General features: G+C 43.7%; 1 protein-coding gene across 1 annotated transcript in view; it reads left to right on the forward strand.

Annotated features, from left to right (window-relative positions):
- The window catches only part of sema3d (sema domain, immunoglobulin domain (Ig), short basic domain, secreted, (semaphorin) 3D), a 32,423-nt gene extending 9,515 nt beyond the window's left edge, over positions 1–22,908 (forward strand). The window contains exons 3-18 of the mRNA XM_071519974.1: positions 2,926–3,086; positions 4,760–4,822; positions 4,975–5,094; positions 5,223–5,316; positions 6,020–6,148; positions 7,805–7,941; positions 10,020–10,134; positions 10,390–10,459; positions 10,561–10,705; positions 11,357–11,579; positions 12,208–12,296; positions 12,625–12,666; positions 13,473–13,630; positions 15,889–15,953; positions 16,136–16,275; positions 21,463–22,908. Of these exons, the coding sequence (XP_071376075.1) occupies positions 2,926–3,086; positions 4,760–4,822; positions 4,975–5,094; positions 5,223–5,316; positions 6,020–6,148; positions 7,805–7,941; positions 10,020–10,134; positions 10,390–10,459; positions 10,561–10,705; positions 11,357–11,579; positions 12,208–12,296; positions 12,625–12,666; positions 13,473–13,630; positions 15,889–15,953; positions 16,136–16,275; positions 21,463–21,930 (2,219 nt within the window). The 3' untranslated portion in view covers positions 21,931–22,908. The remainder of the gene's footprint in view (positions 1–2,925; positions 3,087–4,759; positions 4,823–4,974; positions 5,095–5,222; positions 5,317–6,019; positions 6,149–7,804; positions 7,942–10,019; positions 10,135–10,389; positions 10,460–10,560; positions 10,706–11,356; positions 11,580–12,207; positions 12,297–12,624; positions 12,667–13,472; positions 13,631–15,888; positions 15,954–16,135; positions 16,276–21,462) is intronic.
- The last annotated feature ends 439 nt before the right edge of the window (positions 22,909–23,347 follow it).

A 23,347-nucleotide genomic window follows, 5' to 3' on the forward strand; every position in this document is an offset into this window, starting at 1 on the left:
GATACAACAATGTCCATGTTTGGCTCTCTCAGTCAGAATGACTGAAGCACAAAAGAATCCATCAAAAGCAAAATCATCTCCAGCCCAATGCACACATCATGCACACATCTTGTCATGATCATTATGAGTTGATACACACACTCTTCAAAAGCAGCACCATCCAGCAGTGATCACACTCTTCAAACATCACATCACCCTGTGGAAGCACAGCTTCAATGAGTGAAGGGTGAAACGATCAAAGTGAAATCATCCCTGATTGAATGAACATCTCCAAAACAACCGTCCTTAACCGCAGACTCGTGAACTTTCCTCTGAATAACCCCTCAGTTGACGTTTCCTCTGTGGTGTTTTGAGATTCAGGATTTATCATGAGACACACAGCATAGACAATGTGGCTCTCTGCCAAATGGAAAGTAAAATCATCTGGTCACAATGTAAATATTTGCATTCTGCTGTTCATTTCAATTGTTATTATGCCTTTGTTCTTGACGTGTGATCAGAAGGATGAAGTTAGACCACATGCATGCTGATGTATCTGCAGTCTTGTAGCTTATATTAGTCATAAACCACAGCTTATGGATAATATAGGAGACTGCTTTTCTTTCCATTAACTAATTTTAAACAGTTTGCTTTATAGCTGTGAATTACATGAACAGCAAATCCTGTTTTTGTTGCTGTCTCATAACCCACAAAACAAAACTTGAATAAACTTGAGTAAAAGGGAAGGATTTCTTTTTCTAAAACAGAATGATCACGATTCTTAAACTAATTTTCCTTAACATCTTATCAGCTTCATTGTTTGACATCAGGACCCATCACTGGACACTGACTGTGACTTTATACAGTGTCTTCTGAAACCATGGATTGAACATCCTACACTGCATATTAATCACAGACCTGGGCTGTCATGCAACATGAAAACAGGGGTCTCAACTCAACTAGCCAGAATGCAGAATACTCTGAATGCATAGCCTAATGAATATTATGCACATTCATGCTTAAATAATGTGACTGTTGCCATGGCACACATGGCAGATTCATATACAGCATCGTTACTTCATGCTTTAATTTCAACTTCAGACAGAAGGCACAGCTGAGAGGCTGGTGAAGTATCTCCTCATTAAGTTTTCTGTGTCAGGCTGTCTACATCTGTACAATAGTAGACATTATAGCATTATAGAGCTTAAGCCTAGTTTATCAGCAGGACCTAAACCCACTGGCTACGGGCCAACTCAGTGGTCTCTTACTCAAATAAACGTGTGGGTGAGGGCGCTTCAGAGCTCCGGCGGAGAAGCTCATCAAGAGCTGTTGAGAGGGGCCGAGGGGCCGAGGGCTCTCCTCCCGGAGGAAGGTGTGGAGCGCTATGCTAAGCAGCAACAGCTAAGCAGACTCTTTCAATGGGCTCACAGTGCTGTGTGTTTACAGAACAGATTAGTGTTAGCCAAAGGCTAGCTTGGCTAATCTCTCTGTGAGGTTTAGCTGGTGAGGGCACAGGGGCTGTGAGTGTGCTGTGTCGTGTGTGTGTGTGTGTGTGTGTGTGTGTGTGTGTGTAGAGGTGAAAGATATGAGCATGTGGGGGTGTTGCGTGTGAGCATGTGTATAGGAGGAGGTATTAAGCAGGGCTGCGTGGGGTGGGGGGTCCTAGAAGTTCAAATATTGAAGGTTAGTAACCTCCTCAATCCTTCACACCCAGAGGGTAATCACAATGTCAATCCTTTCAAAGTGACTCCCACTGGACTCCCCCACATTGAGCCAGTGTTTACTCTAGGCATGTTGCTATACTGGCGGAGTGAAAAGAGCCTGGTGATTGCAGAGATTTCTTCAGATCAAGGACACAGGGTCTGCACTGAGAATGTAGTCAGCACTCAGCTCCCAAAAAACTCTCTCTATAATGGAGGTTGGGGAGTCCACAGACCAACTGTTACTGTTTGGAATGGAAACATGACGACAGATAGAAACACACATAGCGTATTAGTGGGGTGCTGGCCCACAGGAACAAATACTCAGAGTAAAAAAATGTAGCTGCACTCCCAGCTCCGAACAGCCGGGAGTGCTTTATTGTTTCGACAGCAACACTCACTGACATTCGTCAGGGTATCAATGGAAACATGGCTTACCTAAATATAATTTCACCTTATAATATTACCTATATTTTATCCATTTTGTTCCAGTATAAATCATAATGTAGATTAACAGGAAAGCATAGATTCGCAACGTAGTTTAAAGGAACTATCTAGTGTTGACTTATGGATGAGCAACAGGCATTCAACCTGCTCGGAGCTGGATCTCTGATCATGATCTAATCTTATATCGGCCATGACAGGTATATGCTATAGCTACAGCTAATGTTTCTGATGATGTTCAGTCACCTGCAGATGAGCTCTAGACAGGACAATATTGGTATTGAGACTGGCAGTTTTAGAAACAATATTAACTCATAGCTCCAACATTTTCCTTATTTGCTTTTCAACAGCTGGCCAAGCTGAGAAATATATTTTTCATAGCTATAAAGAAATGCCTTGATGATGATACCTGATAATGCCCCCACTGAAACAGTGTGCTGTCAAAGCCTCTCCTACTGTATCTCTCATCTGTCACTGTGTGTAGTTAAGGTGTTGAACCACAGAGGATTAGACAGTTTCAAGTCAAGCCAAGACACGCTGCCTCTCCTAGTGGAGGAAACCATGTGCTTGTCTTAAGGATTTCGGTATGGTGAACCGCATCGAGCGAGGTCAACTTTGAGAGCATGATCCTGCTGAAAAGCTTTTGCAATATAAATCAATACTATATGGTGAATTTTCAAATGTAAGCTGTTTGCATATACTGTACTGCAGGGGTTCATTAATCTCTCTCCCTCTCTCTCTGTCTCTGTCCCTCTCTCTCTCTCTCTCTCTCTCTCTCTCTCTCTCTCTCTCTCTCTCTCAGAACTGGTGCAAGGTGGCAGTGTATCTCTGTTCTTGGGCCCCTCTGAAGGCCTCCACTCCCACACTCTGCTGTTGGATGAGGAGAGGGGTCGTCTCCTGCTGGGAGCCAGGGATCACATCTTCCTGCTCGACCCTGACAACCTGGCCAGAGGTCCCAGAAAGGTACAGTATGCTGCCGACAGGTCAGATTGGGAATGAGATATAATATCACTTCAACAGGGCTCCAAACTCTTAGGACCGTGTTTTAGGAGCGTAAAACATGGCCAAAAATAGAAGGCAATAAATAAAAGGCAGCTTTTGGTTTCATAGCCGTTCAGGCCATTTGCTGAAGTTGAGAGTTTGTTTAGGTAGACTCAGAAATGTTTGGGGCCTTTTTGAGAGTCCGCGGACTCGCTGACAGAGGGAAAGTGCTGGAAGAGATTCAAGTCTGAACAGCTGAGGTGGAGTAACTGTCCCAATCCTCAGACATGCAGACTCACGCATGGAGTCACTTGAGACATCCCAATAACCTCAGCTATGTGCTGTGAATGGCTCATTATTGTAGAGACAGTCATTTAGCTTCTCCTCGTGACACTTATACCAGTGCTGTTTCTGCTAAGCTGGAATGCAGAATGCGGTCACGTATTGTTTTAGAGAAGTAATAGTTCATTCAGTCAACAGCTTTCTGAAACTGTCTGCCTGGTGAGGTCTGGGTCATAATCTTGAACATGATCTTCAACCTGCTCTTCACCCCTGTTACATGCACAAGCACCGATACACACACACACACACACACACACACACACACACACACATACATGCATAAAAGCGCATACAGATATACACAAGTATGGGTATGCATGCGCACACTTACACATATACCCAAACACACAAATGCATTTGGAGGGATGCCATATGTTAAAGTTTGTAGATGTGAGTGTGTGTTTATGCAGCTGTGGTTGATCCGCGAGCGAGACGACATTGTGTTTATTTGATCTTTATCTCGTTGTTTTAACTCTTAGTCCTGCTCTCAAAGTGTTGTCTTTCTGTTGCCACTCTGGTCACTGATACTGATGCTAGGGAGATAAAGCCATAAAGTCCAGCTTTCTGAGACTTTTGTGTCATGACAGTGAATATGATAGCCATGCAGAGACACAAACTTGGAGTTTATCACTTAATGGAGAGGCATACCTGGTAAGAGACCCTCAGGCACTAAAATTAGCAGCCAATTAGTATTCTCTTAACAAACATCCCAGTTATGTCTACCTAGATTTCAATAGATAGCTAGATAATAGATAGCTGCTGTGTTATAACATGTCATACCACAGTCTTTACAATGCCCCCATAGGCTGTTGTGAAACTAGGCCACTGACAATTTCATGTTGTAGAAATAGGTTGTAAATCCAGCTAAAGGTTTTCTGGTTTTCTCTGAAGTCCTCAGTGGCGTGCAATCATATGGAATCATGGGATGATGGAATATGTGTGCCGGTGTGTTTGCATGCGTGTTGAGGCTCTATCGACCCATGAATAAGTTTGGCGATAGCTCCCCTTGGTAGGATTTAGGGGTAGAACACGCTAAGCACATAAGCCTGTTATAATACATGTGTGAACATGGCGGGGTACATACAAGGGACACTGGACGTTATCCCTCCATTGCTCTCTAATACGACTGCCTGCAGGTGTTAATTGTTGTTCAACTGAGATCAGTCGAAGAATAATACACAAAATACTGCAGAAAGTAGAGCAAGGAAAAATAGGTTATAGCTTATTGCAGCTTCTCATTGCTATCAGACCTGATGTTCAAAGGCTCACATTTGGATTTTGAGATGTTACTCCCTTTATTTATCTGTTCTCAGATCAGCTGGCCTGCTCCCCGAGACAGAGTGGAAATGTGCAAACTGGCAGGCAAAAATGCAAATGTAAGTGCTCCCGGAGAAAATCACATCTGAAACAACCTTGACAATAAATCATATGCATTCTTAGCAGATCAAACACTGTTGTGTTGTGAGTGAATGCCTGGTAAATCTTGACTCTCCTTCTGTCCCTGCTCGTCCCTGACCCGCTCTCCCAGTTGGAGTGTGCTAACTTCGTCAGGCTGCTCCACAACTACAATCGAACACATGTCTATGCCTGCGGGACAGGAGCCTTCCACCCCAGCTGCGCTTTCATCGAAATCACAGGGCAGAGAGAGGTAAGGTATATAGGAGTCAATGAATCTGAGCAAGAATGATTTCGGCATAAGTTCAAAAGAGTTGCATTTTGAATTTTTGGAAGTCCTTGGTGTAAAATCATCTTCCCCTCCTTCCTGTCTTGTGTCAGGACGGTGTGTTCCAGCTGCTGTCTGCTACAGTGGAGTCCGGCAGGTTGAAATGTCCCTTTGATCCCTGGCAGCCGTTCACCTCAGTCCTCACAGGTAAGAAAAGCCATCGCACAATACTTTATCTGTTCTACTTAATCTTATCTCTCATACACCAGGATTTTATTGCAATACCAGCACCATTCCCCCAAGAATACACAATATTGCTCTTCATGCGTCTTCACTCAGTTGTGTGAGTGAATTTGTATCCAAAGATGTGCTTTTCACAGCACTTGTCTCTATCTTATTATGACCTTCTTTGGTCAAACAAGAGGCAAGCAGGCATTTCTCTGTCCAATAAAATGAAATCAACAAAATGACTTGGCAGGGAATTGTAAATACTGAGACATAGAAATGTTTTTTACCATTATTTCTCCTTCATGTGTTTGTTTCTTGAAATATTTCTCTGTCTGTGTTTTTGTGTATGGGTTTGATGAGGTAAGCCAGTGAAATCATAAAAGCAAAATAATAATGTAAACAATGTCAAATCTATTTTCTCATTCATTTTTATGGAGAACATACTGAAACTGATTGTAAAAACATAACTCATACCAAAGAATGTCTTACTGTTTCACTCTTCAGTTCCAAATATCTGACTAATGTGGGGTTTTTATTTGGGGATTAACGTTCTATTGTCAGCATCACATTTTTCCATTTTATGCCTTGACTGAGTTTTGACCAACAATTCAGATCCTTTCATTGTAACCCATCCAGCGATGTTCAACGACTGATTGATCTTCCTCTCTTCTGATTGGTCCAGACCAGTACCTGTATGCGGGCACAGCCTCAGACTTCCTGGGTAAAGACACAACGTTCACACGCTCCCTTGGCCCGCCGCCTGACCAGCACTACATACGCACTGACATATCAGAAGACTACTGGATCAACGGTACACACACGCTCGCCCATGTGCACACAAACTTTCTGAGTGCTGTCATAACTTGTTATTGCTTCTTCTCTAATCTTAACATTTCCAGCCTCTCCATTGATACAAAGAGGCTCTCTGTGCCCCCGGGGTGGTTATTGGCATTCCAGTCCCGAGGAAACAGCCCACTTATTCATTTAGCAGGAACTTTTATATGAATGCCATAGCTGAACAGGGACCACACCTACTGGGGAATTTACAGTGTGCCACAGAGTTCACGGTCTTAGTCACACAACCGCATGCTGCCACACATGCACAGACTGATGTACGCACACACACACACGCAGGCACACACATACACACACACACACACACACACTCACACACGCAGGCACGCAGGCACACACACACACAGTTATCAATGGGATGGAGTCTCCTCTCTCTGTGTATATGTCTCCAGTCTAGACGGTTTTACAGCCACTGATGGGTTGTCGTGTATCAACAGTTGTCACCAGGATCTAAATCCTTACACATAGTCTCCACATTTCACAACCATCGAGTCAAAGTGTGTCGGAGATGTTTGGAGTAATTATGTCTACCCTTCTCTCTCTGTCTCTGTCTCTCTCTCTCTCTCTCACTCTCACTCTCTCTCTCTCTCTCTCTCTCTCTCTCTCTCTCTCTCTCTGTCTGTCTGGGTGTGTGCATGACTGAGTGAATGTTGATGCCAGTGTGTGTATATGCGCACGCATTTGAGTGTGACAGTCAGAGAGAGCACATCATTTCTTTTCTGTGTCTTTCCCTGTGGAACATCTTTCCAATGCTGAAGGAATAACAAGGCCCCTCTGTGAAGTGTGTGAGCAGCCGCACACTAAGCTGCTCCAGTCAGGGAATCACCCGGGGGTGGTTGGCTTGGCTTCCAGGGGTTGAGCTAATGTTGATGTAATGCCACTGCAACACTTAAGCCTTTGGACTAGTTTCCCCCTGACTCAGGACACGAATGGCAACATGCTGTAGATAGTTTCTCCAGAGGTCGTTACCCTCTGCTTTTTCCTACCTTATTTATTTTACTCAGTGTTCTTCAACTCGCCTCTAACACTATCTTTATCACTCTGTAACGTCTTAAAATAGTAATTGCAAGTAATTCTTGGAATTTGTAACCTACTTGGAGGAACAGATGGTTGTGACTGACTGTCTCAGGACAGTAAAAATAATAATGTGATACTTTATTGATCTCCAAAGGAATGTTCTCTCTTTGATTCAGCCTTCAACAGGGAGGTCAGAGCACAAGGTCAGCTATAAAAAAAGTTAAGAAAAGTAAACTTAATTGGCTTTAAAATTATTTAAACATTCTGGCAATCACTGTATTATCCTATGTAGCAAACTGTGCTGCCATCTGGTAATCCAAGCAGGTTAAAAAAAAAGGTAAGACTTATTATTTGTAAATACTTTTTTTCTTCTCTCACCTCCCTTATGTGAAGTTTTAGCTTAGCATCTGGAAATGGTAATAAATCAGACCGTTCTGTAGAGAGAGACTAAGATGTAAACACACGTGTGCTAAGTGTAGATGCTGAAGAGTGTTAATCCCGCCTTGCGGATGCAGTGCATGGTAAGGCTGTAAATATTACTCAGTTCTATTTTAACACTCCCCACCGCTCTCTCTCTTTCTCTCTGTGTCTTTAGAGGCCAGGTTCATAGCTGCTCATCCCATTGCAGACACCTACAATCCAGACGATGATAAGATATACTTTTTCTTCCGTGAGGTGTCGCGGGAGGGGAACGACAAGAGCATCCTGTCCCGTGTGGCCCGTGTCTGCAAGGTGAGATATTACACAGCGAGGGAAGAGAGGGGAGGAGAGAGGGAGGCATACAGAGGCAGGAAGGAGAGTTGAATAAATGACAGAGGGGTGGACAGGGAGGAGAGGAAGAAGAGGATGAAACAAGGCAAGCCTCAACCAGGAAATATGGATATTGAGACCCAGCAAGCAGTGAGACAAATGAGGAAGGGATGGGAAGATAGAGAGAGTAGGTGAGACATAGTGGGACTAGGAGAGAGAGACAGCAGCAGTGCAAGATCCCTTACAGGGTTTGGGGGAGTCATAACTCTTAGAGTGATCTGATCGGATAGATCTCAGTGTCGGCCACCACAGATGTGCTTCATGCCCCCCGGGGAGAGGCCTTCCTGGTACATTCCTCTTTTGTAGTGTGCTGAAAGAGTAGCGGGCCGCTACTGTCAGTAGAGGTAAATCATGGTTTAACCCCTTTGTGCTCTGCTGACAGGGCAATTCAAGCGCTGTTCCCTGGACAGACATTCAGATAGATGTAGTCAAAAGAGCTCTGCACCAGTTCCCAGCTAATTTCCTTCCCCAGAGGGATTGCATGTTTTCAGTGTGAGATTGAAATAATATTTTTGAGTTAAATAAAGACACAAGACTGTCCTCTTGTCTGATTCCATCAGTTAAATAATGGCCAGAGACGTTTTCATTTTCTTTGGCTTTAATTGAAATTTTATTTGGTGAGTTTGTACATGTGCCATCACCAAAGTCCCACTTTTTACTTTTTACACCAGTGAATTTCTGCCACAAATTTACTCATACCTGAAATGAGTTGTTTGGGAAAATTCCCAAATCTTTGCTTTTCAGCAGTAATAAGGTGCAAGACATTTGAGAAGCACAAGTCATGTGTTACAGTGCCCACACAGCGCCCATTTTACAGCACTTAACAACAATATAATAGGCTGGGCTGGCCACTGCAGTGCGGATCCGATAGATTTATGATCAGGGACCTTTACAGGGGCCGCCATTTTATGTTATATATGGATCATAGTTAGTATCATTAGTGGTTCCTCATGGGACTAGCCCACGCACCAGTGCTGTATTAGCATTCAGAGGTCTATTGCTACATTCTTAGAGAAAAGCTTTCAGAGTATTTATGACTTAGGAGTAAGCTGTAAGGCAGACTGGAAGGAGATTCCTCTAGATTACATCTCTCTCTCTCTCTCTCTCTCTCTCACTCTCTCTCTGTCACACTATCTATCTATTTATCTATCTATCTTGCTCTTTGTGTTTTTCTTTCACTTTCTTTCTGTCTGTCTGTGTGTGTGTTTGCAGGTGGGTGGGTGTTTGAGTGTGTATGCCTGCATGTGAAAAGAATGGAGTTAGATTCCTTTCTGGTCAATGAGAATAGCAGTACTTCATCTTTGAAGTTTATCGCCATTGGAAAACATCCTCATTAAGTGCTTTCATTTATTTCGTCTCTCGAGTACAAGTGTGTTTTTGTGTGTGTTGACCCATACTGGTCTTTTTCTGTATTGTTTGGTAAGTGCCCAGGCCAAGTTAAATGGGGAAGTTTTTCTAAGAGTTTTATGCAGGACAAAGAAGTATACTTGAGGACTCTTGCCATAGCTCAGTCAAAGGTTACTACTTGAAACAGCTATTCATATGCTAACATGAAACCTGCATAATTAATGAGTAAACCCATTTGATGTTAAAACTCTCTCCCATCAATCTGCCCTTCAATTTTTTCTCTTTTCCTTTTATACACTTTCTACTCTCTCTTTCTGTTTCCCTCTCTTTCTCTCTCTGTATCTCTCTCTTTTCAGTTGGTCCTGACTGTCATTATAGTAACAAGAGGGTCTCCTTTGTGCTAGTTAAATAAGCACATCCATACTAGCGGCATGTGGTTCACCTGTTTATTTTCCTAATTAGTCCGTGAAATAGGAGTCAGACTGGAACGGTGTGTATTGTCTTCAAGCTGTGTAAGTCTATTAGATCGATTACAGTTGGACTGTGGTTTAGAACAAAGTCTGTAAAATTAATTGCGGCTGTCTTTTGACCATGTTACACAGCTGCGATCTGCTGACTGTGGTTTAGTCACAGAGTGTGTGGTTGTGTTTCAGAATGATGTGGGTGGGCTGAGGAGTCTGACCAACAAGTGGACCACTTTCCTCAAAGCCAGACTGGTGTGTTCCATCCCCGGACCGGACGGGGTGGACACACACTTTGACGAGCTCCGTAAGTAACTGTTACATACGCATATGCTCTCTCTCTCTGTGTGTGTGTCTCTTTCTCTCTCTCTCTCTCTCTCTCTCTCTGTGTTACTAGTTGAGTGGGAATGTTATGGGTTTTAATGGACCAAGACTCTGGACCAGCTGGGAAAATGTAGGCTACGAAAGTATATTAATGCTGTTCCAGCCCTCCATAGCTACCGTCAAAGGCCAAAAGTAGTAGACAGTAAAAAAATATATTACTTTCCTCTGTGTGTTGTAGAGGACATCTTTCTGCTTCCCACCAGAGATGACAAGAACCCTGTAGTGTATGCCGTCTTCACCACCTCCAGGTATGTTCAGTATTCATCACACCATCATCGATCCCGCCTGCGGTCATCTCCTTCTTCCCTAAGTCTACTTACCTTGTCTCTTATTTGCTCTTCTCTCCCAGCTCCATCTTCCGCGGCTCAGCCGTGTGTGTGTACAGCATGGCGGACATCAGGGCTGTGTTTAACGGACCTTATGCCCATAAGGAGGGGCCGGACCACCGCTGGGTGGAGTACGAGGGGAGGATCCCGTACCCCCGTCCTGGAACGGTGCGTTGGCCACCACACAGAGGGACACAGAGGCAGACAGAAACACTAGCAGCTCACACTGATTTTTTACTAGCTAAGGATGAAGTCATTTTTTCACAGATAACATCAACACAATCCTCCGCTTCATTGTTAATTAAAAATAATAAACATTTAATTTCACGGTTTCAAGGGTTAAAATTTTTCTGTGTCAAATGCTGCAGGGTGTGCATGCTCACATGTGCACATGCAACTTCATGATGTATGCTATGACCTGGGCTTTGATGAGGTAACTACAGGTTGACATGCTAATCAGATTTTTGTTTCACTTTGTTTGAAAAGTTAATCAAGAGGGCAGTACTGATGTATGGAGAACTTTTGGGCTTGACCACTGTTTGAGCCCATATATAGAGAGGGAGAGCAGGACCAAGGCAGATGTCCCAGATGTTCTTTACCTCCTGCAGTTCTTCAATACACCACCAGAGGGAGACCTACCCCAGGAAATTGTTGGACAGAAAGTAGCAGTCAATGCAATATCATGCTCACTGTCAGAAAGCGATATAGAAAAATAATCTCAGCAAACATATAAAGGGGATAAAAATTATCTGTGCGTTTATTTAAAATGGCAATTATGAAAATTTAGCGTAAGATCAACATATTTCTGTCCCCCATTAGTGCCCCAGCAAGACCTATGACCCAAGGATCAAGACCACCAAAGACTTTCCAGATGAGGTGGTCAGTTTCATTCGCTTCCACCCCCTGATGCATCGCTCTGTCGTCCCTCTGACTGGCCGGCCGGTGTTCACCCGTGTCCGGGTGGACTACACCCTGACTCAGATAGTGGTGGACAGAGTCATAGCAGAGGACGGACAGTATGAGGTCATGTTCCTGGGAACTGGTGAGAGAGAGAGAGAGATATACACTCACACACACCTCTGCCCAACTGTCTGCTGCAATTCTAAATTTGACCAGCAGAGGGCAATAGATCATCATAAATTGTTCTCAGCCAAACAGTCCTAAATGATTTTGCTGTGTGTTGGTCTTCACATTGGTGCTGGAGGAAAGTGTGAATGGAAGGTTTCACTCGGAACATTTATTTTTTCTGTCCAGTATTCTGTTTTAGTTCTTCTACCTGTCACACACACACTCTTTCACACACACACACACACACACACACACACACACACACACACACACACACAACCTCAGCACTCACTCCCTCATGCATTTTCAACAATTAACTAAAAAACTGAAATTGTTAAGAGCTTGAGAATGGTCCAACACTGAACTTTTGTTACTGCCCTAGAGGAGGGAGTGACTCCATGAACTAGGAAGCCTCATCTTTATTGAATTTGAAAACAGTGCTCATACCTGGCTGATTTGCATTATTCACCTGATGATGAAAAATACATGTCTTGTGGTTTGCTTGATTTATCATATTCTCCTCTCTTTCATTTTTGTGTCTCTCTCTCTCCTTCTCTCTCTTTCTCTCTCTCTCTCTCTCTCTCTCTCTCTCTCTCTGTCAGATGCCGGCTCAATTCTGAAGGTGGTGAGCATCACTCAAGAGAATTGGTCCACAGAGGAAGTGGTGCTAGAAGAGCTTCAAGTGTTCCAGGTTTTGTACAGAACACAACCACCCACACCCACACCCACGCGTATACATATGCACACACACACACACACACACACACACACACACACACACACACACACACACACACACAGCCTACATTGCTTTTTGATAGACAAAGCCAACTGTTCTCCAGTGGTCCTCGGTGGGCCAGTTGACTCATCAAACAGTGAAATATTCATCATGTCTCTATCCTAAAAACTGTGCAGAGCTGCTGATGGATTTATGTGAGCCATTCATCAACAGACTCATCTGTCATTTTCACTCAGAAAGTGAAAGGTCTGTTGATTGTTGTTTGTCTTTCTTCTTGCAGGTTCCCACTCCCATACTGAGTATGGAGATGTCCTCTAAACAGGTTAGACCTCATTCCCATCCTCCTCATTCCCACGCTCTTCCCTATCCCTGTCTCTCTTCTTCACCTCCGTGCCTTCTTTTTTGCCACATGCACCGAGCTGTGTGCACATGCTGTATGAGGCACAAGCCATGGAATCTACAGTTTTTATCCCCATTTCATTAATTTAATCGATTTAATCCTCTCTCTCTTCAGCCTTCCCCTCTTCCTTCTGGCACTCTCTCCCCCTTCTCCCTCATTATCCGAGGGTCAGGGGTGTCAGTAGACACTTCACCCCCAATCACAGCCTCCCTTTATCTTCAGCAGCATCTGACCTATGTGTGTGTATGTGTGTGTGTGTGTGTGTGTGTGTGTGTGTGCATGTTTGCTAGTGTTTCCAGCGCTTGTTTGGAAGTTTTGTTTTGGAATCTCCTCCACTTCAGACGAGTCGGAGCAGATCCTTAGAACTACCTTCCTAAAAATTCCTCCCGTTAAGAATTCCTTCAGTCTTCCTCAGTCAGTGGGGACTTAAATGTTTGTTTAAAGTTTTGACATTTAAATGAGTCTTAGAGTTATGATGCCTTGACTCCCAGTCATGCCTCTTTGACTGAGCTGGGACCCTGAGGAAATTTTCCTGGATGTGTGCAAAAGGAAAAAAAAGCAAATGTCAAAACAAAATCTGCATTTTTCCACAAGAACAAACTGCCTCATTGTCACAGTGGCAATACAAAACAAACATTTTATCTTTTGCCCAAGCCAGCTAATTAAAGTGCTGTTTATATAACCGTAGTTACCTCCTTTGAAGCTGAGTGTTGTGTGTTTCTCCATAGCAACAGCTGTATGTGGGTTCCAGTGAGGGGCTGGCCCAGGTGTCACTCAGTAGGTGTCACCTGTATGGCCAGGCGTGTGCTGAGTGCTGCCTGGCACGGGACCCCTACTGCGCCTGGGATGGACACACATGCTCACGATACATCCCTGCATCCAAGAGGTACAGTATGTATGTGAAGCTCTTGTTCTCCCTTGAAGTGATGATGAACTTTGGTAGTACCTTGGATTGTAGCTTCCTGGACATGATATAACCCCAAAACTGGTGATTCTCTGTTATCTGTTGCTCCGGTAGAGACAATTGGAGAATTGTGTTTTTTTTCTTTCTCCATTCACTGCCATTATATGGCGAAACAGGTCTTTCAGTTTGAAGGAGTTTTCAGTGTAACACTGAAATTCTTCTGACCAGGTTTCCGTGTTACATACTTGGTTTAATAACATAAAGAAAGCGATTCACTTAAAAAAAATCAAGCAGAATGACCATTTTAAAAAAATATATTGTCAGAATCTGCTTTGTCCATGTTCGTTTGTGCTATGGGTTATAACATGTCCAGGAAGCTACACAACCCAAGGTACCACCAAAGTTCAACACCACTTTAAAGGAATACACCAAGTTTTCGGGAGATTGATTTGTTGGTCAACCTACCCGTTAAATCATGAGAACATAGACAACTAAAATCACCCATGTGACCCGAGTAGATGATTCTCTCCTGTCTCCATGCTAACTAAGTTGTTAGTGGTTTAGCAGATTCATGATTTTTCATGATTTTTCAAACATGTATTCATCCGCTGCACAGTGATTAGCTGTAGAGTTTTCCCTCACCCACTACTATCGCTTCCTATGGGAACAGACAGTCATCGCTGGTAGTTCAAAAGAGTATGTCATTCTTCATATATCAAATTTCTCATATTTTGTTTGAATTTGACCAAACTACTCAAAACTGCCAGACTTCGGCACATATGATTTAAGATTACTCAGCCTTTAGCTTTAGAGCTGCTACAAGCTGTTCTCATTTCTCACTTTTGAGATAAAATGTGCTGTGTGATTTCGGTGTCTGTTCTCATCATTTAACAGGTTGAACAACGGGCCAATCTCCCAAAAACTTGGTGTATTCAATTCTCTCTCTCTTTCACTCACTTACACACACACACACACACACACACACACACACACACAATCACATGGACGTACATGTGTAAGCACAAAAACCATGACATGTTCGGTAGGTCTCCCTCTCTCTTTCACCCTCCCTTTTAATTACTTTTCTCCCAGGTACACTCAGGCATATTCATTTCTCACTGTCATTGGACTGTTTTGGAATATTGAGATGTCCAGTGGTTTGATTTACAGTAATGAACCTGGAGAATATTGGTGTCAAAGAAAGAAAAAAAATCAAAGAAAAAAGTGGTTCTTTAATCTGACCGTCTGTCGGCCTACTTCTCCAGGGCTTGTGTGTGTAGGTGTGTGTGTGTGTGTGCGTGTGTGTGTGCGTGTGTGTGTGCGTGTGTGTGTGTGTGTGTGTGTGTGTGTGTGTGCGTGTGTGTGTGTGTGTGTGTGTGTGTGTGTGTGTGTGTGCGTGTGTGTGTGTGTGTGTGTGTGTGTGTGTGTTTTTCCAAGGCCTCCTGGTCCTTTATTCTGGGGCTGTCAGAAGGAGTTCATAGTTCTTGCTAAATATGTTTTCTATTTTGGTTCTTTTCACCTCTTCAGCATTTTTCCATGCCAGAGGGTGTTAGTCCATTTGAGTGCTGAGGCATTGATTAGAAATGCTGTTCCTCAGATGATTAATGCTACTGTCATTTCACATCTCTAGAGGTGCAAAAGTGTGTGTGTGTGTGTTGTTTGCTTGCTTGCATGAATCTAGGCTACAGCTAGCATGCTGTGCCCTACAGATGGGGGTCATACTGCTACATTATGGGCCAGTGTGGATGCTACTGTGGTTTGCGGGATAGTGGAAGCCCTGCTTTTAGTCTAGAGGGCTCTTTGAAAGCTGATCTTTGCAGTGTCAATGGGTGTAGGGTACAGACGACCCACCGCAACAGGCCTGACAGATAAGGAGGAGGAGGGGAAACGGATACAAAGTGAAGGAGTTCAAGTGAGCAAAACCAAGCTAGAGTCCAAACAAACTTTTGAATACATTTCCGCAATTACCATTCTGGAGGAATGTAGTTTGCTACATGTGTGTCAACAAGACATAGACACTGTGGGTTATCAATAATGGAAGGGCAGCTTAAATCACATTTTAAATGCTGCGCTTAACAACCCTGAAAAACGGTCGCCCACAGGCGGTAACCAGGCAACTCTCTCTTATGTGCACACCAAAACCCACACCAACAGGACATGAACTCGTTACCTCATTGAACTTTGAACTCAAATGTGTGTCTGTGTGTGTGTGTGTGTGTGTCTGTGTGTTTGCTCTCCAGGCGAGCCAGGAGACAGGACATTAAGCACGGAGACCCTGCCAGTCAGTGCTGGGACACAGAAGACAGTACGTAGACTTTAATCCCTTCAGAAGTTCAGAGGGGCTTGTTTTGAAAGCTCAAAAGAGATATCTGGTCAGCTGGGGGAAATGAGCACTTCCAGAGTCACTAATCAAGGGGAAACCTGCATGATATACCTTTGTAGAGTGCAAGGATGCCCACAGTAACAAGAGATTCTTTTCTTCTTCAGGTGTTGGTGGAGGATGGGTGGAGGAGAGGGTTCTCTTTGGGGTGCAGAGCAACTCCACCTTCCTGGAGTGCATCCCCAAATCTCAACAGGCCCAGATCCGCTGGTACATACAGAGACCTGGATCTGAACCCAGGGAGGAGGTCAGTGAGTGCACTCATCTACACACATGCGCATGTACTTATGTAACACAAAAAATATCATTTTCGAAAGCTCTCTCTTTCTCTTTCTCACTCTCTCTCTCTGTCTCTACCCACCTTTCCTTCCTCTCTCTGATGTCTGAAGGTGGGCCTTGTTTTTGTTTTCCATGGGATTACTGTACCTTAGGGGTTAGATGTTTCTCAGGGCAGGTCACAAGGCATGGATGTGATACAGCCAAAAACAGACGTTCATAATTATCACAATCCTCCCTTACATAAGAACTTCAAAGCCTCTTAAAACAGGGTTCTCCATCCATCATGTTTGACTTGCTTCAACCTCAGCCACCGTTTTGCCACAAATCACAATGTTGCTAGTCCTGCTTGTCTTAGGGAAGATAAAAACAATGTTTGGAGCGTGGAGTTACCGTTAACAGCTGATCAGTGGGGTCAATACCCAAAGGTCACATCCAATGTGGAATCATAGGAAATGAAGGAGCAGCGCAGGGTCTCACCGGTTCCTTGAATGAAGTCATTACTGATGTTTATGAGTATCCAGGGCTCCTTAAAATCTTCTACAGCTCCTCTGTCTTGGAGAAAGGTGAGGAGTGACTGAGACCAGACACAAGCTGGGAAACAGGGATGGAATGGCTTCTATCTCACATGAAAGATGGGAAAATGAGTATTACAGATAAAACATAGAAAAAGACATCTTTTAGTGATCTGCAAGGAGATATACTGTGTGAGGGTTTTTGGGATGTAGAGAAAGAGACATGAGTGTGCTTGTTAAAGAATATGGGGAAACAGTAGAGTCAGAAATTAACGGCGGTTAGGGGCAAAAAAGCCCTTTAAAGTTCATAAAATGCCCGTAAAATGAGGGGAAAAAAATACCCCCAATAACTAGGAGTAAAGTTTCTTTTCCATTTCATCCTGTTTATATTTTTTTCATTGAACTGCCGAGTATTCATGCATGAATGCAACTTCAGGCCACCATCAGTGATTTGTGGGAGCCTACGACCAGGGATTCCTTCTAGTGTGTTTTGGGCGAGAAAAACGGAGCGTTTTTTGATCTGAGACCGATTGAGTAAACACACTCCAAACCAGCAGAAAAGTTTGGCAGCCAGCAGTAGGAGAAAATGCCGACCCCACACAAACCACTGCGTCAACAAAAAATAAACCAACCAATATTGTAAAGAAAGGGTGGAAGAGGGACTGGTTGGGGACAGAGAGTGGGGAAAACCATCCCATCAAGTAAGGCCTACTGTGAGTTTCCAGCAATCAGAAAGTTAAAACAAATCTTAGTGGTACAAATTGAGTATTCATTTGCAAATATACAAAATATTTTGGCCTGAAAAGGACCAAAATGCCCCTAAAAATCAGATCAAGGGGGCAAAAAAGTTAATTTCTTACCCTGCAGACAGGATGGAGGGAGGGACGGAGAGGTAATGTGTTTGTGTTGGAGGTGTGGAAAGGAACTCATTGACGATGACACTCATCTCCTGAATGAGACAACAGAGATTCGCTTAGTCAGCACCTCAGCGCCCACCCCTCCCCTATCCAAACATGCACCCCCCTCGTCCTGCACCCACTCCGACCGGGCCGGCTTGCCACTCCACCCACTCACTCCTCTCCTCCCCTCCCCGCTTCCCACTACACTTATTTACTCCCACTCTCGGTCCCCTGTCCTGTCTGTCAGGGGTGAATGTAAACAGACTGACAGGTGCAGGGGCCACTAAAGACCCATGTGTTCCTTTATAGGCCCGAACAGCAGAAAGCACAGCGTTTCCCTCTGTGTGTGTGTGTGTGTGTGTGTGTGCGTGCGTATATGTGTGTGTTTCTTTATGATCCCCTACAGCGGAAATCATAACATAGCGCTCCCTAGGGACAGCCATGTGTTTTCGGGGTAATGAACACAATGGGGTGTTTTTTGTGTTTGTGTGTCTAGGCATGCAATAATATGTGACCTATTGTACTCTAGACAAAGTGATGAGGGAGTGAACGCAGAAGCTCTCCCTCCCTTAAGATTATTATGAAATGGAAGCTAAAAAAATACAGCAGAATGTGCGTTACTCGATGGATCAGTGGTGAATTCAGCCGGGTTTGTATGGGCTGAGAGTCCAGAAAATGTTGGTGTAACGTGGTCTAAATGCTATTTCGGAGGCTGTGACAGCACACAGAGAAAAAATACTAGTCGTCTCACATTCAGGAGATGAATGCCCGTCCCAGAGCAATGCCTCTCACTTGTGCTTCGTGTGATTTGTGAACAAAATGTTTATTGACTTACTGCGGCTTCCATCTCGCAGGTGGGTTTGGATTATTTGTTATGAGGTTGATGTAGGTTTTTTTTTTATGTTCACTTCAGCCACGGTGGTCCAACTGGTCTCACAGCTGGGCCCGTGGTGTTAGAGCAGGTGACGTCTGAAACGTCTGGTTTGTTTCAACATCTCCCTCCCTGTCCTTTTCGTTCCCACCCTGTTTCCTCCTGTCTGTCATCCCGTCTCCCATCCTGTCTCTCAGCCTCCCTCATCAGCCCCACCTTATCGTCCCTTGATCTCTCCTCACGTCCTGCCTCATGCCCTCCTCCTCCTCCTCTTGCTTTGTTTCCTCTGTTGTCTCCCTAACTTCCCAGCTTCCCTTCCTTTCCTCTCCTTCCCCGTCTTTCTCTCCATCCTTTCTGCCCCCTGACTGGCTTGGATAGAAGCACCCCCGGCCAGCTGCTCACAGCACCTGCAGCCCACTCCAATACAATTCTCCTCATCCGCTCATACACACATTCCCTCCTCTTATCCCCTCATAAAACTCAGCTATTAAAGATGTGAGCTGGGAGAGATCTCTTTTTTGCACTCATAGTGTATGTGTGTGTGTGTGTGTGTGTATGTGTGTGTTTGTTTGTTCCTGTGTGTGCATGCACCTCCTGGAGCCTGGAACGCTGGCCCATTACAAAATCAGTAATGAGAAAAACATGGATGACATTGAATTTCGTCCTCGGTGTTCATTAGAACAAAGCCTCACTGACAGAAAACAGCTGAAAAGAACAAGATGCCTGCAAGATAAGATAAAATACTATAAGATAAGATACTATAAGATAAGATAAGGATACGAAACGATACGATACAATATGATATGATACGATATGATAATAATAATAATAACTTTATTTGTATAGCACTTTTCTAAAAACAATGTTTACAAAGTGCTTTACATACAGTAAAATCCAACAGCAGCAATAAAAAAAAATAGGCATAAAAAGTAAAATATGATGTAGACAGGTACAACAAAAAAAACAAAAAAACAAAACAAAAAACAACAACACAAACCAACAGAGATACAATTAAAAACAGATCAAACTTTTTCATAAAAGTGTGTGCCGAAAAGAAATTATAAAAAAAAATGATACGGTATGATGTGCTATGATACTTTACGCTACGGTACGATAAGATAAGACTATAAGAAAAGACTGTAAGATAACAGATAAGATAAGATAAGATAAGATGCATTCCCTCATTCCAAAAGCCTGGACTCAAGCTTCAAGATCACACAGTCTTCCTGAAAGCCTGAGAAATACGTAACCGTTTTATTTTATAGAGTTGTGATGTGTTTAAAAGACAATTAAACTCTGCCTTTCATTAGGTCTGTTCCCATACATGCACACTTGTTCACACATACACACATATGCATCTAAGTGTCCCTGCACACCCAGGCTTCCATACATACACTCATAAGCTTCCTTGCTATTCCTTGCTATCTTCCATGCAGGACTTTGTTTGCTCAAATGCACACACAGACACAAAGACACACATGCACACACACATATTGCATACAAATAAATGCACACCATCTGGGTGAGTTTAAATGTTTGGCATTGCAGTTTAGTCACAGATGCCTTGATTTTGGACTGCAAAGAGAGAGCGGCTTCAAAGGCGCACAAATAAAAGCACAAATACTGATAAAATTATTTTAGAAATTGCCCTTGTTTCCCACAGAGACATTACATAAGTGTGATTTTATGTCTACAATACAGATCCCATGTCATTTGTCAAGTCAGTCCATTGGTTAGAGTGTGTCAGTGAAGAAGAATGTGATGGGAGACAGACGAGGAAGTCTAATGTGAGTCAGGGTCAAGGTCCAAAAAGCCTCTGTGCCTTAGGGTCTGCCTCTGGCTGGACAACACATCATCAGTGTCAGACCTAAAAACCACCACAGAGCCACACACACACACACAGACTCACATGTAGAAGGATATAGGAGAAGAAACCCACAATACTCACACAGGCAAACACACATGGTTTTCTACCTGGAGTTAATGCATGGGCCAGATACTCTCCTCCTTGACTGAGCTCCCTTGCTTTTTCGCTTATCAGTTTCACCTCTGACTAGGGGGTCAGAGCAAGGCCCTGGGAGGTATGCTTTTGAAGCATCCGCATGCAAGCATACGGCGTACACACACACACACACACACACACACACACACACACACACACACACACACACACACACACACACACACACACACATTCTCTCTCTCCCTCTTCTCTGAACACAGCTGTGTTGTTTTAGGCCCTGACAGCAGCCATGCCACCTGATGAATCATGGGAGATGCTAGTCTGCATGGAAAGAGAGGGCCATAAACATTAGTACTCTGCTCACCCCAGGACCTACAGACACATGCACCAACACACACACACATACCAATACACACACATCAACCTTTAGCCAAACTCCTTCCTTTGCCTGTGCTTGATGCTGATACTCAACGTGCATCTAAAGATCTCTCAGCACCACATAACGACCTCTGGCCCCCCACCCTGTGGGTGACACTCACCACACCCAATTCAGGATGCATCCTGTTTCAAGGGTCATTACCATGCTTGGCTCACCTTGGATACAAATCAGACGTGAAAATATATGTGTGTGAACAGCTGGGAGGCATCAGGCAGGTGTTTTGTGAAAGGCAATCAAACTGATTGATTGGTCAGGGATCATGATACACGTAGAATTTCTTGTAGTCTTGTTGTAAAGCTTTGAATGTTGATATACAATGGGATTTTGCAAGGGCCACTTTGGATAGTTATATTTCATGTGTGCTTTTGTGTTATATCCTATACATATATAGCTACCCATCTCCTTTGTGTTGAGGTTGGTGACTTCTCTGTATTGTATGTGAACGTATTGCTGTTCTCTGTTTTGTTCCAGGTCAGGCTAGACGACCGCGTTGTCCACACTGACCGAGGTCTCCTTATTCGCTCCCTCCGCTCCTCTGATGCCGGTGTGTATGTGTGTGTGGCTCAGGAGCACACACGCTTCACCCACACGCTTCTCCGCCTCACGCTGCGCCTCGTCACACACGGGCACCTGGACGGACGACCGAAGCCCAGCGAGGACCCCGCGGTGGAGCTACGCCACGGAGGGGAGACTCGCCAGCGCTACAAAGACTACCTGAGAGTGATGAGCTCTCCCATCGCCTCTCTGGAGGAGTACTGCGATTCACTGTGGCTGGAGAAGAGGCCGTCAAGAGGGCGAGGAAGAGGCACGGGGGCGGGGAAATGGAAACACATCCAGGAAATGAAGAAGAGTAGGAACAGGAGACACCACAGAGAGAGGGAGGAGAGACGGGAGCGAGGGAGGGTGGAGAGGGCAGCGGAGGAGAGAGGGAGATGGTAAGGATACATTAAGAGGTTGTTTTTAGGGACGATATGGTGTGTATCCCGAGGTTGGATGATGAGATAGACGTTACAGAGAACTGTGGAAAATGCATTGGCATCAATCCTCGAGCCACAGATATCAAGAACCAGCACAGAGTTGATGGAACATGACAGACTGGCTGAAATATACAGTGCAAGAGCTCACTTAAAAAAATATCCATTTTAGCAAGTAATTTAGTATTGGATTGTTTCATCATATTTTTCTAAATCTACCAGTGGGATGAGAAAATGTCAATTGTTTCTAATGAAAAACTGCTTGTTCAATGATTTTCTTCAATCATGGAACATTATCTTGAATACGTACTACAGGAGTTATCTGCCTTATTTCAAGATATTTAAATTCTTGAAACAAATGAAACTGCACTGGAAACAAGTGAAATTATTATCCCACTCAGTTGGCAGCTACTTGTTTCAGGAAAACACATTTTAAGGCTGAATATGAGACTAAATGGCTGATTAGGATGGACATTTTTTTTGTTGAACACAAAGGCAAACTGGTAAGGACACCACTCTAACCATCAGGTCATCAGACTCAAACCTGACACTTCTGACAAGTTGTTTCACAACACTGCTGATAAGACAGAGGACAAATAGAGGCGATGATTTGATGATATTGAAACCCATGGTTATATTGGTGATATTAGAAAAATATATATATGAAAAAAAAAAAGGAAAAACAGAAAGTTGTTGTTGCTTGTGGTAAGGAGAGATGCATTCATGTTAGACTGTAAATATTTATATAACATGTACAGGAGATGCAGCATGCTCAACTTTGGCTACTTACTGTTCTATATGACTATAATGATAACCATGTATTATGTGTGGGCAGAAAAAGTGACATATTTTTGTACAAAATTAATTTCAGTATTTAGTAGGTTCAGTCTGTGTTTCTTTATTGTCTTGTTTGAAAATTATTTAAATAAATTTTCTAAGAGCCTGTGTGCCCTTAATTGCCGCTTGCTGAATTTCTGTTGAGAGTCAAAGAACAAAACAATATGCAATAAATCTATAGAAAATAGAGGATCGTGTTATAGACGTCTCCAACATACAGTAGAGAGAGATGGGTTGAGAATGAGTTAGGGTGAGTTCAGCTGAGTCTATCCTGATATAGCAACAGTAGTCCCTGTGCACTGTATGCAGATGTCAGGATGATTCAGGTCCACCTGGTCTTTCCGTGCGTGTGTGTGTGTGTGTGTGTGTGAGAGAGAGAGAGAGAGAGAGAGAGAGAGAGAGAGGGAGAGAGAGGGAGAGAGAGGGAGAGAGGGTGACTGCAGGAGATGCCATGCAAAATATGAAAGCTTGTGTTCAAACTCAGTTGTAGGTTTATAGAATACAGTGATAAGCTGTAAAGACAGTGCTGTATTTAGTATGGAAAT

This window comes from Centroberyx affinis, unplaced genomic scaffold (assembly GCF_046629955.1).
Source record: "Centroberyx affinis isolate AG114_WGS23_722 - 3 ecotype Tasmania unplaced genomic scaffold, CSIRO-AGI_Caff_v1 ptg000755l_1, whole genome shotgun sequence".
Classification (NCBI taxonomy): Eukaryota; Metazoa; Chordata; class Actinopteri; order Beryciformes; family Berycidae; genus Centroberyx; species Centroberyx affinis.